At 39.7% G+C, this 18,395-nt stretch overlaps 1 protein-coding gene across 2 annotated transcripts in view; it reads left to right on the top strand.

The window, feature by feature from the left end:
- Nucleotides 1-1,922: 1,922 nt before the first annotated feature.
- The window catches only part of MAL (mal, T cell differentiation protein (MAL blood group)), a 29,916-nt gene continuing 13,443 nt past the window's right edge, over nucleotides 1,923-18,395 (top strand). Inside the window, exon 1 of one of the 2 annotated variants that reach the window (XM_026684271.2) lies at nucleotides 1,923-2,115. In XM_026684271.2, the coding sequence (XP_026540056.1) occupies nucleotides 2,029-2,115 (87 nt within the window). In that variant the 5' untranslated portion in view covers nucleotides 1,923-2,028. Of the gene's footprint in view, nucleotides 2,116-15,294; nucleotides 15,407-18,395 lie in introns of those variants that run through there. The other variant, XM_087961972.1, reaches the window with a different exon arrangement.

Genomic DNA, 18,395 nt, shown 5'->3' with positions numbered 1-18,395 from the left:
ATTTTGAAAGACAACCACTTCCGCCCTCGCCTAACTTCCGCGCTTGACTCTTTGGCGCGTATTTATCCTGCATCAGCAATGCAAGCTAGCCCTCGCAAAATGAGCCAGAAACAGAGTTCACTGGAGAGTTTTTTTGGAAAGGGTAAACGAGACAACGATGAAGCCATGAAACCATCAAAACTGCGCCGCTACATGGAGACAAAACACCCAGCATTGATTAAGGTTATTGGAACCTTCACGCCCCTACCCGGTCCTTGAAAAAATGTTTCTGCGTGAAACTGGTCCCTGGTACAAAAAAGGTTGGGGACCACTGCCCTATACCATTCCAGACAACTGGTTTTTCTCGCCTCTTCTTTAAAGCTCTCCAGGGATGGAACAACCACAACTTCTGAAGGCAAGCCTTTCCACTCGTTAATTGTTCTCACTTTTAGGATATTTCTCTTTAGTTCTAGGTTGCTTCTCTCCTTGATTTGTTTCCATCCATTGTTTCTCATCTTGCCTTCTGGTGATTTAGAAAATAGGTTGACCGCCTTATCTTTCTGGCAGCCCCTCAAATATTGGAACAATGCTATCATGTCACCCTAGTTCTTCTTTTCACTGGACTAGAACACCCAGTTTCTGCAATCATTGGGAATAAAATACGTTTTATTATATGTTATAATAACTCAGCGTCATCTTGCACTGCGAGATGAGTGGCATATAAATTTGATAAATAAAATAGATACCAGAATTCTCCTATACTGACAGGTCTTCTGTTTGTCCCATCTTGGCTTCCATCACCCAGAGGTGGGTGATTTGTATTACAACATCACCCACTTTTCTCTTCAATCAGATCACAAATGTCTCCTTAAATCTGGGACTGGATTCCTACCCAAATCAGGTTCTAACATAAATTTCTTATATTTTTTGTTGAAGTCATCCATAATTTTGCTGCATCTTACCACTCTGTTCTTATATCCCAATTGATCCCTGGTCACAATTTTTTTATTCTAGTTCCATGTCAATGTTTTCTTTGTTCCCCATTCCTGTTCTATTTACCTGAAAAGTGCCTCTCTACTAAATCTGACTGATTTCACATTTCTTCCCTCAAATCACTCTTTAAAGCTCACATTTTTGGGGAAGCATTTCAATTCCTTGCTAGTGAACAGCTACCTATTGCATTCCACTTTGCCTTTTTACTGCTTCCTTTCCTCTACTGAGTTCTTGCATTAAATTATAGGTTGGGAATACTTTGAAAAACAGTCTGGCATTTAGTAAAGTCTTTTATATTGACGGTAATGTAAATGAAATAATAACCGTACATAATCACACTAACCTGAATTTTCAGACTGCTTGTTCATGCCTAGTTAAGGAGGAGTAAATTACGTTTGTATAAAACAAGCAAATCACATTGATTTCTCCATTATCCCTACCTCACTAAACTTCATTGTAGCATGAAGATTTGAATCTTGGTTCCCAGACTAACTGGGCATTCTGTGTTGTACCACCTTTTCTGATTGAGGCATCATCTCTCATGAATGAGCCAGAGACATGATTTCTGCTGTTTCCATAAAATTATTTGTTATTTTGGCTTCTATTATTTAGCTCTGTATCCCAGCACAATAAGATTACTTAAAAATATGAAATTAAAACTCATACCAGAATGTACCAGAATAATGAAACAACATAGTTCCAGTGATGCTATCTAAGGACTGATCTTCTTAAGTTCAGAGCTAGTTGCCCATTATTCTAATTACATTTGCCCTCTTGCATATGATCATTCAAAAGTGCTTGCAGAATTATGAGACAGCAAAAATTAGACCTATCCTCTGGAACAGTCATTTTACTTTCCTAAGGTCACGTAAAGAGTATGGGCAAGTACATAGGTTGGTTAGCCACACCTATACTGAGCTCCATCCCTGGAGGGCAGGCAACTTTAAGGTAGCTGAACAGTTAAGATCTCACATACCCAAGAGGAAGAAGGGAAACTAGAATCTAGCTGTGTAGAGTGAGGACTTTTGTGTGTGATTTTGAAAAGGAAACAGCACAATGTCTTCAGCGACCGCCACAGCGGCTTTACCCAGTGGTGCTTCAGTTCTGGCTTCATTTCCTGACATTCTTGTTGTTCCTGAATTTGTGAGTATAGCTTTTTCTTCTTTTAAAAATCTAGCTTAGTTACTAGAGAACACAGTATAAAAACTGTTTATCTTTATTCTGAAAGTTGGCCTGTATCTAAAAAGCCCTGATTAGATGCCTTCAGATTAGTTTCATAGGGATTCTGAAAGCAAAGTATCTAGATTTTCCAGTTTTGCTAATACCTTTTCTTCCAATATCAAATACATTTTTAGTGGAATAAGCTATAGTTTACTGGAATAAATTAGATTTTGAAAATAATAATGTAAGGCTGGGTAGCAAGGCTTTTTTTTTTTTAACAGAACTAGACTAGCAAGGAAGTAACATGGCCCCACTCCTCCACCCCACATTGACGGGCTTCAAAAATCTCTATTTTTAAATTCCAAGAGCATGTTTAGTTGACTTTCAAGGTTATACTCTGCTAATTCATGCACATAGCAGGTCCACATTGTGCAGGTGTGCAGCACTCAAGTAGCTAATTATTTGGCTGAACGGGTGACCTGTGTACTGAAAACCAATCTTCAAGGTCTATTGAGTTTGCTGTTTTTTGGAGAAACAAGCCATACCATTCTTGTATGTGGAGGTGCTTGGATCCTGTAATAGACATTAGATTATGTAGAACACATGCTTGGGATGTGAATGACTAGAGGAGTAGCAACAGTTGCAGTGATTGTAAAGACTAAGAGAGATTGACAGTCTTGTGTCCAATGCAGCCCCCAGGTTTTTGAGTTGATAAAATTTAGTGGAGAATTCTATTCTCATAGCTCATAGCTTTTCTCATGCATCCCGGGAAACTATTGCTTTCATTTTTTTTCAGGGTGCTTGGAGGGGTAGAACAACTCTGTAAGACAGATAAGGCAGAGAGAGCCATTGAGGTTCCATTCCTGAACTTCAAGAATGAGTGAAGTTTTGAACTTGAGCTTCCAATATTCTATGAATTTACAGTGAAACAAGGAGACATATTTATCCTCAAGGTATTCAACAGGTGGTTTCCCAGGGAAATACCTGAAAATATGATAGCTTAGTGACTGTCATCTCTATAGGAACCCTGCTAATTGGCAACAACAGCCTTGAGTTACCTTTTAGATCTGCATGCTAAAAGAGCCTGTAGATTCTCTTACCTATGTCTGCTTTAATATTGCAGGTCTACTTATTATTTTTTTAAGACTTAAGAGTGGAGTTATTAAAGAGCTACCCAGAAAGATAGTATCTCCTTCTTCAACGGGAGACTTGATACCCTCTCCAAATGTTAAATGCTCATAATAAGTACAAGATTGTACAGATTAATCAAGTCCAGTGACTTAGCAGGGTGTGGTTCAGTTATGGATATTTTCAGTTAAAGGGTTTCAAATGTTTATTACTGTATGGGTGCTGCACTGAATGCTTTGCACAGCTTTAATCTCTACACATGTCCTAGCAATTATTTGAAAACATCAGGTCATTTCCTTATGAATACTGGTTGAGCCTCTGTGACTGAGTTCAAACAATACCCTAATCCCAGGTAATCAAAACCCAATTGCTATATTCTTCTAAGAAGTTCTGCTCAAATTGAGAAGCATTTTATTCCTGAGTGTAATAGCCTAGTTTATACATCCTAAGAAAAAGATTTCACAACACACTGAATGGCAAAATACCCAACCCCATCTGAGCGTAATTTTGGGTGTTGAATGGATTCAGTTTTTGTCTTCTAACATTTTAACTGTAGCCAAGTAGAGAGTCAGCAGAAAGGGGGAATTTCCACTCTAGTCCTACAGTTTCCCTAAAAGACTTTCAAAATTCTCTCTTCACACCCTGGAGGGGCCATTAGTTACTGATTTATCAAGGAGAAGAAAAAGACACGTTATTCTATGGACTTCTGTATCCAGTAATTAAAAAATGCCAGTGGCATGATTATTCTCATGTACAATTTGGCCTTCAAACCATCTTTTTCTAAACCTCTCATTCATAACAGAAGGCACACAAACCTTCTTTTCTTTTCCAGAAAATAAGGATTAACTACAAAGTGTAAATATTTTAATAATCAAAATAAAAATAGCATGACAAATACAATAACAGAGACTAAATAACTCATCTATGCTTAGATGAATAGAAAATTTCAACCTGTTACAAAATACTATTTTTCCAGGGTGTTCATCAAAAATGTATGCTAACTGAAAGCATATTTTGAAAAATATGTCCTTAGCTGTCATATATTGAATAAAACGCATCTTGAGAAGAATCTCCAGTTCCAATAAAGGAATTATTGTGTCACATGTTGGGAGAAATATCCACCTGGTTCAATTCCAAGCCGGGAAAAAGACTGGAAACATGGAGGCTGATTGGAAAGATGGTTTAATGATGAAGCAGAACCACATGGGTTTAAGGTCCTGGGAAGTTGACCACATGGAGTGGAAAGTAAGGGGTTTTTATACCTTCTCTTGGGCTTTGCACTTGAACTACCTGTTCCTGTGCAAGAACATGTATTGGCTGTTGTCAGATTCCCATGGTGCCAAGTAGGGGTTATGTAGAGGTCATAGCTGAGGTTGTCTGAGCTCCCAGATTTGGTTAAAGTTTGAACTGCTGAGATGATGCAATGAAGAGGCTTGTGTTCTGAAAGGGTTTTGGGCAATTCCTATTGTGGCTTAATGGCTTTTTCCTGTGTTGGATCTTGGGAGAGGGTATTTGCTTATGAATAGAGCTATTTATCTTTTATCTCTTAAGTGCTGGCATCTGATGAGAAAGTCAGGGGCTATTTTCTGTCTCCAAGAGCATATTTCTTCCTTTAGGGAAATATAATATACTGCCTTTTAATATTTCTCAAAGTGTTTCATTCTTCTAGGGGGAGGGATGCTAACCTTCAACACACATCTCAGCTTTCACATGCAAGCCACATTAAATCAGCTACTTTTTACCAATTCCTTCTGTTTTAGGAGTTGTTGACATAGACCTGCTTACTTACTTCTGAACAGGACAGACTATGGGGAAATTCCAAAACCTTTGCTGCATTAGTTCTGGTGTTTCTAGGGACTGAGGCAGGTCACTATATTAGTCAATTAAGAGTCTAATCTCTGGATGGAGCAATACCTTTAACATTTGAATTCATACCATTCATAGATGGACTGGGTGACATCTTTTCCGATTGGACTATGTAATATGGTGAATTCCACCTTCATTATGTATTTATCAAAAATACAAATGTACAGCATGCCATAACTATAATCCCCAGCTATGTTGTAAGGTGAGAGTGTGAGGTACATACTTAGTCTAAGAAACCCATTATGTTATGAAAGAAAAAATTCAAATGTAGTGGAGAAAAAAAACCTCTTCTTCCCATATTGAACCTACAAACAAATCCTCATTCAGTCCTAAGCAAAAAGTCCAGTAACAGCTACCAGAGATTTATGTCTTTTCAATTGGACTTTTTCCTTCTTCTATTTTTTCCTCCCTCTTTTTCCCCACTGCACTTTCTGAATTTTTAAAATTGTTTTCTTTTAGTTTAGTTTATATTATGTTTTTACTATGTTTATTAAAACTTTAATACAAATTATAAGGAAAAGTATTATGCTGCAATCTTGCTTTTAAATCTAAAGGATTACATGATGAATAACAGTGACTTTGCCTTAATGGTTACCATTTTAGCCTCCCGCTGGTTGGGTTATCTGATAAATACAGCAGTGAGACTATTTTAGATTCTAAATCTAATGAGTTTTTAAAATATATATTTTGAATTGCTTCAAATTCTTCAAAGTGGGTTAAACCAAAAGAGCTGCCTTTCTGCTTATCTGTTGAATGATGTTCCAGATTTCTGTCCCATTTTTTTGGTTAATGCACCTGAATGTTATTGATATCTCATTATCCACTGGAATTCTTTCTGATCTCTAAGAAGTTGATCATGATACAGGTTTCAGGAGCAGAAAAGAATGTTTTGTTGAAAGAAACAGTAAGTGAGAATTAGTTATTCCAACTTGTTAAACAATAAACCTGTATCCTAAAGCTACATCCACCACTGAACCAAACCCAATGTTCCTCAGTTGTGAAAATGGTGTCTCTAGGCCAAATTGAAGGGCCAAAAGAATAAGAAAAAAAATTATCTAAGGAGAAATCTGCTACCCCTAGCCTTAAGAGAAGACTGATGGGGGAAATGGCAACACAGCTTTCCAGAAAGATGGTACACAGAAGGTGTCCAAGACATGTTTTCTTTTGGTCCAGATGACAGTATGTGAAATAAAGAAAAACAAAGGGTGAATTTGATTGACATGTTACAATCCTTCCTTAAGGTCTACTTCATGTGATATCTTTCATGAAGAATAGTTATTTCTTTACCTTTATGATGTCCTGAGAGAGCTGGCCAGTAGCCTTGTTTAAGGTGATCCAGTCCCTTCTAGGCAATGAGGAGACATAGGAACACTTGTAGGGCCACTGAGAAGATTATTCTAGATCATTTACTGGATAAAGTTATTCAGAGTTGGAATCCAGTTGTACAGGTTCTGCGGAGTTGCCTGAGGGACAGTCTTACCTGGTTAACTGGAAAGAATGCTAAGAGTTCTGTTGGTTCTAATGAACTGGAAAGTTCCTTGGAGTGGTGAATTCACCCAACTGTATTTTAGATCTCTGTCCTTCCTGGTTGATTAAGGTCTCCTGGGAGATGGAAGTGGCTGGGCTTGTGCAGAAGTGAATACTTCTCTATGGGAATGGGGTGGCTATATGTCTCTTGAAGGAGGCAGTTGTTTGCCTCTCCTTAACAGAACTATACTGGATCCAATGTTGGACAATTTTTACTGAAGGTAGTTGGATTATAGCTGCAGAAGGCACTGAAAGATGCAAATTATCTGGGATCTTTTCAGTTAAAATTCAGGACTGAATATTCCATTGAGACAACATTGATTGTGCTTGGCGATGACCTCTGTTGGATTTGAAATTGGGATAGTGCATCCATCCTGGTCCTTCTTGATCTCACTGTGACTTTTGATATAATTGATCATGAATCAGTCTGCACCAGTTCAGTAGGTTGGGCAAGGGAGGCACTGTGTTACAGTGGTTCTTCTCCTTTCTCCAGAACTGATTCCAGTCAATGTTAGGTGAAGGGAAGCAAGTTGAGCCTAAGGTCTCTACCTTTTCCCCTCATTCTGTTTAACATCTACAAGAACCCATTGGGCAAGGTAATCATCAACATGGGGTGCATTATCATCAGTGTGCTGGTGATATCCAGTGTACTTCTCTACTCTGAGCCAATCAGGCAATAGTCAAAGACCTTTACCATTGCTTGGAGGCTATGATGGTCTGGAAGAGAAAAACAGCTTTTGGCTCAACCCTGGCAAGATTGAATGGATGTGGGTTTTAGAGCATCCCATTTTGGGGGACTTTGCATCTTAATTCTGAATGGTGGTGCCCTTCCCAGTTAAAGTTGGTGCCTGGTTTAGGGGTCCTCTTCAGCCTCTGTGCAAAGATCAAATGGCAGCCATGGCCAAGGGGGCTTTTGCACAAGTTCATCTTGCACATGCTAGTTCCACCCATACTTGGATCTGGAGTCCTTATTCTTGGGGAATCTTGCCTTAATCACCTCCTATTTGAATTACTGTAATATGCTTTGTAGTACATGAAGCTACTGTTGAAGGGCACTTCAAAGCAGCAATTGGTGCAGAATGTAGTTTTGTGAGTAGTTATTGGCTTCTCTTATTATTTCAGAATATCATCACTGCTCCAGGAGCTCACTAGTTCTGAGTAGGCTTCTGGGTTCAACTCAATTCAAGATGATGGTTATCACTTGTAAAGCTCTACATAGCATAGGGCCTGAAGAGTACCTGCAGAACCATTTTTCTCCCATTGTTTCTGCTTTCCCCAGCAGATCTAGTAGAAAAGCCATGCTCAGGATCCCTTCTATCACTGAGCCATGATGGTACTGCAGACTAACTCACTGTTCACTCCAGGAGTTTGATTATGAATGGCTCAAGGTTGACTCAGCCTTCCATCCTTCTGTGGTCGGTAAGGTGAGGACCCAGATTGTTGGGGGCAATATGACTTTTAAACTGCTTAGAGGGGGCTACAAAGCACTATAAAGCAGTATGTAAGTCCAAGTACTGTTCCTATTGCTATCAGATAATGCAATCTTGTGGAATCCCTAAGTTTTTCTTTTCAGTAGCAGTGCCTGCCTAATGAAACAAAATCCCCTGGAGATTTAGATGGAGAGCACTCATGGTCAATCTCACAACCACCCCTTCTCTGAAGAAATTCAAAGGACTTGAATTCTTCACAGTGGTTGTTGTCTCCATTTGTTCAGTGAGATGTCTTCAGTCAGCCATGACTCACGCTGGATGCCCCCATGTTTTGTCATGAGGTTATTTAGGTAATAGTAGAGGTGAAACTGGATGACATATAACCTTTTCTGTGGGAAGTAAGTTGAGACATGGAATACTTGCTTTCAGGTATTTTATTTCATAAAGGGTTCTGCAATGGTTAATGTTATGTCTCACCTGTACAAAAGAGGTGAGAAGTCCAAATTTCCAACTGAATACAAACAAGCAAGCAAATCCAGTAATTATAGAGTTAACTCCTTGAGCCGATAAAGTTCTTGGCAGTCTCTCACATGCTGTCTGCCAAGTCCGACAAGAAAGCAGGAATATAAATCACACAGAATAATCCGGAGCTCCTCTGAATAAGTAACACATTGTCCCGAACAAGTTCCCAGAGCGAACACACCCACTTTTATTCCCTGTGGGGCGTGAGTTGCAGCTCACACTTTTGCCTGCGATGTTGCCTCACATCAAGCCAGCATTCCTCTGCTTGATTTTCAGTCAGAGACTCTGATACGCCCTCCTCCTTTTCCTGATTAGCCTCAGGTCTTCCCTCCTGGTTATCTGCCGACACCTGAGGCACAATCAGGGAGGAAAGCATTGCCGAAGAGGAAGGTCCTGGGGAGGAAGGCATTTCCAAAACCTCCTCTTCCCCATTTTCCGAGTCTTCATCCTCTAACAAAGCAGGCTCAAACCTCAGAGCCACAACAGGTTAATAATTACTAAGTTGTCATTTTCAAATACTGAGAGAATTGGATAGATCACACTTAGAAAATTTGGTATTTTTTGACTTCATTCAAACTTTCCAGTTAGCTTTTTCTTGTTATTCCAAAGCTATGTGGATAGAAAGATAAGAGTGGAAAGAAATGTCAGTAAAAGTACTTGGTACACTCCACTGGAATCTGCACATGTGAGGTGTGACTGCACGTGAGAAGCTAAGTACCAGTGATTCTTAGGCTAGATTTGACAGTTCCGTGAAACCTCAACACTGCTCAGCCTCAATATTATCCAGTGCTACCCAAAGGCCAATATTTATGAAAAGAGTAAGAAGAAAATGCTAACGATTTGAACTACCAGTTGTATAAAGAGACACTTGTACACTGAAAGTCAAAAACAGTCTAAAGTTTCATTTGAGGTTATTCTTGTATGATTATTGTAATGTTACGTGGCTTGAATGTCACATGGTTCTTTAAGTTTATAGTTACTCTTCTGTTGCACACTGCTCAGAATCACACTGTTTGAGTTGGATAATTCCAATAATTCCTATAGAATTCAATAAATAAATGATCAATATATCTGTGCCATGCCTATAAGATTTCTACCAATTCCTAGCTTACGAGTCAAGTTAACCCTGTACAATTAAAATATTTTGATGGGCTCCAAACTTCTTGGGAGCCTGAAATCTAGCAATATGCTTATACTGTGAATATGCTTATACTAAATCCAATTCTTGGTCAAGAAGAACACTAAGGGGATGGTTGGAGAGATCAAATATAGCTTGTACTGCATGCCTGTTTTTTTGGGGTGGTGGTGGTGGAATTTAAGTTGCTTAAATTGAAACATGTTTTATACTTTTGCTGAAATAGTCAGTTTTTTTGTATTGCTATACAACAGGAATAGCACCATCTCTTGTCCTTTGACTCTTGAAAGGAATAGATTGCACATTCCTTGCAATAGATATGATTGCATTTTTAAATCATCATTTTTAAAATTATCGTTGCATGTAAGAAACATTTCATGCAACAGATGTGATTGCATTTTTTAAACAAATACCATGATGTGTGAGAAATCCAGAAATGAAAGTAAAATTCATGGCATGTTTATGGAGGGAAAAACAAACCAACAGTAATCTGTTCCCAGTAATCTGGGAATCCTAGTTTTAATAGGTTTTTAAAAGCAAATGGAAGACTTTGTATTTGCCTATAAACTACTGTGGATATGTAAGTAAATAAGAGACTTCTGAATAGAGTGAATACTGAAGCAGCAAAGTTATATGATCCATTTTCACACAATAATACCTACTGAAAGATTAAAATATGTGAATATCAATTTACACCTGATCAGTCACAGCTCCACGTTATCATTTCCTAACCTGGTTCCTTCCAGATATGTTGAGACTAGAATTAATAGGTGTTTATTAAGTATATGGGGGTTGGGGTTGGGATCTGTGGTCCCAAGATGTAGAAAATGATAGGCTGGAAAAAGTTGATATATAAGATGGAGTTGATCATTTTTTGAATCACATTTAATGAATGTAGCAAGATTATTCCCCTTTCCAAACTCAAAATTTTTTGACAAGCAAGAAATTTCTCCAACTTGAATCCAGATTTAAGTCCTTCTTCAAACAAAATAGCCTTTGGATAAGACAGCAGACTAAGTTGATTGATGACATATTATTTTATTTTCCATTAATGCTCTTGATCTCAAAGGTGGTATTCAACAGGTTCTGACCAGTTCTGACCAGTTCTGGAGAACCGGTAGAGGCAAATACCACCTCTGACTGGAGATTTTACAGTATCCTTCCCCTGCTATGCCCACCAAGCCACGCCCACAGAACCGGTAGTAAAAAAAAATTGAATCCCACCAGTGCTTGATCTGTCTGCAATTTTCTTGATTCTCTAAGGCAGCTTGTACACCCTATAATTTTTAGGTTTCAGGGAACCCAGTCCACAAAAACAGCAAACAAACAAACATGAAAACAACACAATTCAATTTACTTTTAACCTACACTGTCCCAAAGGTGCTTTTCAAAAGGCAACTGGATTTTCTTGGTTTTTTTTTTCCTTGAAGACGTTTTATTTCTCATCCAAGAAGCTTCTTCAGTTCTTGGATGAGAAGCAAAACATCTTCAAGGGGGAGAAAAACACACAAAAATTTAGTTGCCTTTTGAAAAACACCTTTCGGACAACCATGAGCTGGATGATTGAGAATCTCCATAGACCTCTAACCTACACAATTTTATTTTTCCAACATTTACAACAGTTGCAATATGTCTAAATTGGAGTGTGTAAAGTTGGGGGCCATGTTACAGCGTGTAAAAATTCTGACTATAGTGAGCATTAGCATAATGTACAAAGTTCAAAAATTATGTGTATTTTAAAATCACAGCCTCTGGTGGTACCCCTAGGGCCTTTGTTATTTTAGTTTAAATGGGAAGTATCCTCCATATTCTAAGGACTGGCTTACTTACCTGTACCTTGTGAGGGTTCAGCAGAATCAGGAATTTCCTGATTTGTACTTAAATTTCTGAGCCTTATAATACAAACTAAGCTCTTCCACAGTATAGCATAATAATTTCCTCTGATGTAAAGGAACAGACAAAAATACTATGCTGCCTTAAAAAAAAGCCATAGCTGCACTTCCAACCTTTATTCTGCCTGGACAGAGATTCTGTCTACATCAAAAGTTTGTGTATTGAGGGAAGAGTGAGAGTGGGGAATTCCTCTTTGCTACCAGTTCTCTAACACCACAAAAATTAAGGAATTGACAGGAGAAAACCTGCATTCCTCTTCTACAGTTTGTAGGAAGAAGAGAGTCTTTGTGGTGATGGGAGAACTGGCAATCAAAACATCCGGTTCACTTCCTTCTCTCCCCATATTTCCCGCCTTGTCTAGATTGGCAAGAGAGGCAACAGAGATCTTTGGTACAGTGAGACAATCCTGCTAACAATGAGCAGCTCTGAAAACAAGTAGCCAGTAACCAGGGAAGGGAATGTGCCTGCAGTAGCTTCAGGTGGGCAGTAAGAGAGGTCAGTTTATTTTGGGATAGTTCATTGAAGCCTAGCCATTTGGAATGGCTAGTGCTGTCAGAAGTTGAAAAACACTGTTTTTGTAACAAAACAACAAATTATGGATGGAAATTGCCTTTATGGTGGGCCACCTAGGAAGGAGATAGCATGTATGCCCTCAACAGAAGGTTAATTATATTTTTCGGTGAAGGCAAGAAGAGTGTGAGGAGGAACTTTTATAATTCTTGGAAACAAATTTAGGCGGGACTTTAAAACTTAACAGGTAAGCCTTATAACACAGGTTTTACAGGCACACTTTAACCCATTTTATCAGAAGTATCCACCCTTTGTGCATTTATGTTTGCCTCTCAAGAAAAGAGTTTTTTAAATTATTTAAATGTCTCAAACAACAGAAAAGTTAACCATGTATAAGTACTGGGTTGCAGAAATGTATTCCATTGGAGTTTCTGCAATTGCAGCAGAAGGTAAGTATTTGAGAAAGGAAGGACAGGAACAGTTAAAAAATGGAACATAATGTACTGATACAGGACTCAAAGGGAGATTACAAAATGCAAGTATTCTGTCTCTGCTACTGATAGAGACATACTGACTCTCTCGATATCAGGTACTAAGGGACAAAGTGGGACAGTGCTCTGGCCTTGGTTTCATACCTGAAGGCTTCCATGCTTGGCCACCATGAAGAAATTTTCTGGACTCCTTATAGTTTATTACTCCTAATGGGTAAGTATCATGGGATACTTTCTTAATGGGAGTCCTATCACTTTGAAATGAGCAATGAGTATGTTGCCTGAGTATAGTTTAGAAGCTGCTGTGCATAAACGCAATGTACTTTGACATTACTTTCACCCAATAGCTGATGTGTTTGGGCTATCCCAAAAGCTTAAGGGTAGCAGGAAAGAGGTGGTCATGGTGTGTACCTGTTGCGAAAGCCCAAGATCCCAACACACCCAGCTTTATTTTCACCTTTAAACAAACTGATAATAAACTGCAGGCATGGGGAAATAGCAAATAGTAAGGCTTATAGAGGTGGTGCCCACTCAGTGAAAGATTAGCGAATGGGTACATAGTTTGGTTGTTTAAAATTGGCTTCCCACACATCTGATACAATAGCAGAAAACCTGATAGTGAGCAAAGATAAAGAAGAGGGAGGGGAAGGCAGACTTATGGCTCCAGTGCTGGGAAGAAGGAAAGGGGAAAAAGAATTAATGGCCCATTGCATTTTTCTGTGGAGCAGCTGCTCAAAACCTGTTAAACCAGGTAGCCTGTGATAGACTGATGCAGGCTGTCTTTAAAAAAAAGACCAAACTTTGTTGAGAGCATTTGTAGAACAGCTAACAAGAATACAGAGGCATGCTCCTATGCCATGAATCTGCAAAGTCTAGTCTACTGATTTGCAAAGCTCTCTCTCCTCCCCCTCCCCCTCTTCCTCCCGTGTCTGCCCTTTTAAAATTCACATAGCCACTTGAGAAATATTGACTCCCATCATGTTTGAATTTGGGACATTCAATATCCTTCATAATATTCATAAGGTGGAATATGGCGTTAGGTTAAAGCGAGTTATGTCTTTTTACTTGTATGCATCTAATAAATATGGCCTTTCCAAATCTACTGCCCTCAGGATGTGTTGAGACAATGGCTCCCCTGAATTCCCATCAAGAATATCCAATGACTCATGCTGGTTAGGAACTATAGAATTATAATGTCAATGCATCTAAAATGTACCTGGTAAGGGAAGAATGGGTTGCATTATAATGTACCTGGAATATACCATTGTGGATATGAAGGATGCTGCATGCATGATTTGAAGTCCTTCTTCTTCAGAAAACCTGTTCGAAAAGAGATCCTTGTTTTCCAGATGGCTTGAACATCTCAAGAATTCTGTATTCTTACACTTTTTATGGGCAAAGATACATAGGCCAGGGTTGATCTTAATCAACTTCAGAGGTGGTATTCAGGCAGGTTCTGACCGGTTCTGGAGAACCGGTAGCAGAAATTTTGAGTAGTTCAGAGAACCGGCAAATACCACCTCTGACTGGAGATTTTGCAGTATCCTTCCCTTGTCACGCCCACCAAGCCATGCCCACAGAACCGGTAGTAAAAAAAAAATTGAATCCCACCACTGATCATCTTGCTATTTTTCTGTATTCGCCACCACTAAAAATGATTTCATGGTTCTGCCTGGCTAAGATGTAGATTGATTGAACTTTGTTCATTCAAGAAAATCTAATTGGGTAGCCTTGGTGTTGTTTTACCCTATAGGATAAACAAAAAGTAAGGTGACAGCTGAAGTAGTCAAGTTTGTTACTGCTAATACATCCTTTAGAAGGTTAAAAGGGGGCAGTGAGGGGTTCCAACAGCACCTCTCCAGAATGGAAGGATGGTAGTAAAATGGCCAGTAGTTCAGGACATGTAGTCCTTGACTTACGAGGCCTCAATTGAGCCCAAAATTTGTGTTGCTAAGTGAGACATTTGTTAAGTGAGTTTTGTCCCATTTTACGATCTTTTTTTGCCACAGTTGTTAAATGAATCCTCTGCAATTAATAATATGTTGGTTAAATGAATCTGGCTTCCCCATTGACTTTTGCTTGTCAGATCATGTGATCCTGGGGCACTGCAACTGTCATAAGTATGAGTCCGTTGTCAAGCATATGAATTTTGATTACGTGACCACGGGGATGCTGTAACAATTGTAAGGGTGAAAAATGGTCACTTTTTTCAATGATGTAACTTTGAACTAAATGAACTGTTGTAAGTTGAGGACTACCAGTATAAGAATAGAATATAGAATAGAATAGAATTCTTTATTGGCCAAGTGTGGTTGGACACACAAGGAATTTGTCTTGGTGCAAATACTCTTAGTGTATACAAAAGAAAAGATACTTTTGTCAAGAGTCAAGAATCATAAGGTACAACACTTAATGATAGTCATATAGTTCAATAAGCAATCAAATCATACTAGGAAACAGTCGATATAAATCGTAAGGATACAAGCGACAAAGTTACGGCCTTACAGTCATGTTTGCATCATTCTCTGGCTTTTTAATCTGTTGGAGTAGTTTGAGCAAACATCTAAGTTAGGTTCAGTTGACATTATCCTCCACTAGCCGATTTCACAAGAAAGCAATTTATTTACTTTTGTGTACTGCTTTGGTGAACTTTTAGCCCAGTCAAAGACAAAGCCATTTAAGTGCTGCTGTTTTGAAGCTCTGAGGATAACGTATGTTAGCTGTTCCACCCAATTTTGGATATCAGATGGTTTTGGAATAATATGAATGATGTGAGGAAATTTCATTCGTTTTCTTCAGGACAGATCGATCCATTTACTATATTAACTCTTTCCACTGTGACATATATATGAAATATAAGAAATATAAAGTGAGCACATTGGGGTGGGGTGGGAATTATACACACGTGAAGCTTCTGAGCTGGAGATGACTGGACAGGATGGAACCTGGAAGTAATGGTTACAAATAGCTCAGGGAAGTAAAGGATTTACCAAACAGCATAAAACGGGGTATTTATGTGCACTCTGAAGTGCCAAGGCAACTAAGTATTTGGATATGATCTCTAACACTTCCAAAATCATGTCCAAATTGTAATTTTCAATGTGAAATAAGGAATAAGTCATTAAATATGTGATGATCTTATTGTATTTAAGTAATATTATGTAACCATGTTTAACTTTACATCAAATCAATGTTAGATTTTGTCTAAATCCCATTAACTTTTTATCCTGTTTATAGCAACTTTTTGGAATGTAGCATTCAACTTATTAACCGAAGGTCACATATAGTCTGTGGACTCCAAATGGTGTCCTTTCAGCAAATGAATAATTAAAACAATCGAATCTGCTACTGCAAGGTGTGATAGTGTTGCTCAGCTTTTGCACAGCCTATGGTTGTCTCAAAGGTGTCTGGTCAACCATAGTAAGAAACAAGATATTGATTGAATTTGATGCATCAGCTGGGCTTTTTAAGACTCTCAAGACTTCTTTAATGGCTTTCCCCCACTTATAACTAATTACAGCATAAACATGTCCTATAAACGTATTTGTCTGATTGTACTTGCAGTCTTGCCTTCATTTCATCCCCAGCGCATGTCAATGAAACAGTTACAACACTGTTCTGAGTTACGTTGTTCATAAAGCAGATTATCATGGCAGACTAAAAAGACAGCCACAACTTTTATACAAATCTGTTAGGGAAGGGGTCCCCAACTGCTGGGCTGTGGACTGGCACAGGTTCATGGCATGCCAGAAACCGGGTCGCACAAACAAGTGATGCCCCATCCATGGGATGCAGGCGGCACATGGGACCATGTTCCCTCTGGTCCGCAGAAAAATCTATTTACACAGAACCGGTCCCTAGTGCCCAAAAGGTTGGGGAGGGGGCATTGTGTTAGAGTTTTGTTACCCATTATCTTGGAAGGAAGTTAGGTAACTCCAGTGACTTAAAGTAGGATAAAAATCAGATGTGAGGAATAGAATGTTTCAAACTGATGTCATTTTTTTCACTAACTCAAGGATGGATGGATAGCACTTCAACTTGGCAGTAGACAAAGATATGGGACAAGAGGTGAGATGCTAGTGGAAGAAGGGGGTCTAGGAAACATTTTCTCTGAGTTTGGAGTTAGCTGGAAAAAAGTCGGCAACAGCAGGACTTGAGGAAGAGTGTTGGTAGGGAATATTTAAATGTCACCTTGCATTCACTTTTCATTCCTGCACTCATTTGGGTATTTAAGCTGAATTTAAGCTGAAAATCTCTTGTTTGTCTTAAGCTATATAATTCTGACCTGAATGTACTCTTCCCAAATGTCTAGGAGATAGTGGTAGAATAACTCAGTGAATTAACAGATGTAAACTGGGTAGACTCAGAGATGGTATTCAGCAGGTTCTGACCAGTTCTGGAGAACCAGTAGCAGAAATTTTGAGTAGTTTGGAGAACCGGCAAATACCACCTCTGACTGGAGATTTTACAGTAGGGTGGCAAACTTGATTTCATTGATGGCCACATCAGGGTTGTGTTTGACCTCAGTGGGCTGGAGTGGGCATGGCCAGCTCGACACCACTCATGTTGGGGGGTGCCTGTGGCAGCCTGAGCACTCTGCCAGTGAAAACAGGCTCTCATGCTCCATTTTTGGCTGCAATGGCATCCTGCAACCCTCTGCCAGTAAAAATGGAGCTAGGGAGGACCACATGCAGCCTTCACAAGCTCTGTTTTCACTGGCAGAGGCACCACAGGCCAGTCCTTTGCTATTTTCAGGGCAGCCCCGTGGGCTAGATCTAAACACAGCATGGGCTGGATCCAGGCCCTGGACCTTGTGTTTGACACCCCTGGTCTAAACAGTTTCAACCCCTTTCTAAGGGAAGCTAGTGAGCTGCTGTTAAGCATCGAGTAGGAGCTGGTCAAAAGGAATTGTGCAATCTGGTGACACACCTCGCAACAAATATTTTAAAACAACTTCTTTTACTGTATCTAAGAAAGCCAATCTTGCGTTCAGCAGCAGTTATTCTTGTCCCACCACATTGCAAGTTGCAGGATGTGGCAGAGAAATCCAGTTTGTGCATGAAGTCTTGCCTAACAGTGGAGTTTGGTTGCAGTTAAGTCATGTGATAGGTATCAAGTCCAAGCCATGGTGTAGAACAGGCGGGTCAAACTCAAGACCCACCGGCTGGATTCAGCCCATGGGGTGCTTAAATCTGGCCTGCGAGGCTGGCCTGGGAATAAAAGGACCAGACCACAGTGCCTCTGCAGGGCAAAATGGGCTGCCTCCCATGGCCCGTTTTCAGCCTTCCCGTCCTCTTGTAGCACTCTGCCATCTGAAAACGGGCCCCATAGAGGCCCTGCAGGGCTCCCGCATGTCCTGGTTTGAGCCTCCCTAGTCTCCAGCAGCACTCTGCTGGCCAAAAATGGGCCGTGTCATGCCCACCCCAGCTACACCCACCATGACCCTCCTACCCCAGCTACTCCTGGCTACCCTCCCCAGCCCTCCAAGGTCAAACACAATCCTGATGCGACCCTCAATGAAATTGAGGTTGACACCCCTGGTGTAGAACCTCCATCCTGTTTGCATGGTATACTGAACCAGAAGCCCCGTGATTTTAGGCTGGTGTGCTGTGGAAATTCAGGCTCCCATGGTGAGCTGATGGGTCATCTTGTTGTGCAGACACTGAAAATTGACTTGAGTTCAGTTATGTAGGAATACCTATGTCCTGCAAACACAACTACTGGCTGAATTAAGATGCTCACTGATTGTGTCCTTTTCTT

Source organism: Notechis scutatus, chromosome 1 (assembly GCF_049901735.1).
Source record: "Notechis scutatus isolate UNSWTSFEM ecotype Mainland chromosome 1, rNotScu1.2, whole genome shotgun sequence".
Lineage (NCBI taxonomy): Eukaryota > Metazoa > Chordata > Lepidosauria > Squamata > Elapidae > Notechis > Notechis scutatus.
Note: the sequence above shows the minus strand (reverse complement) of the source record. Positions and strands in the feature narration are given on the sequence as shown.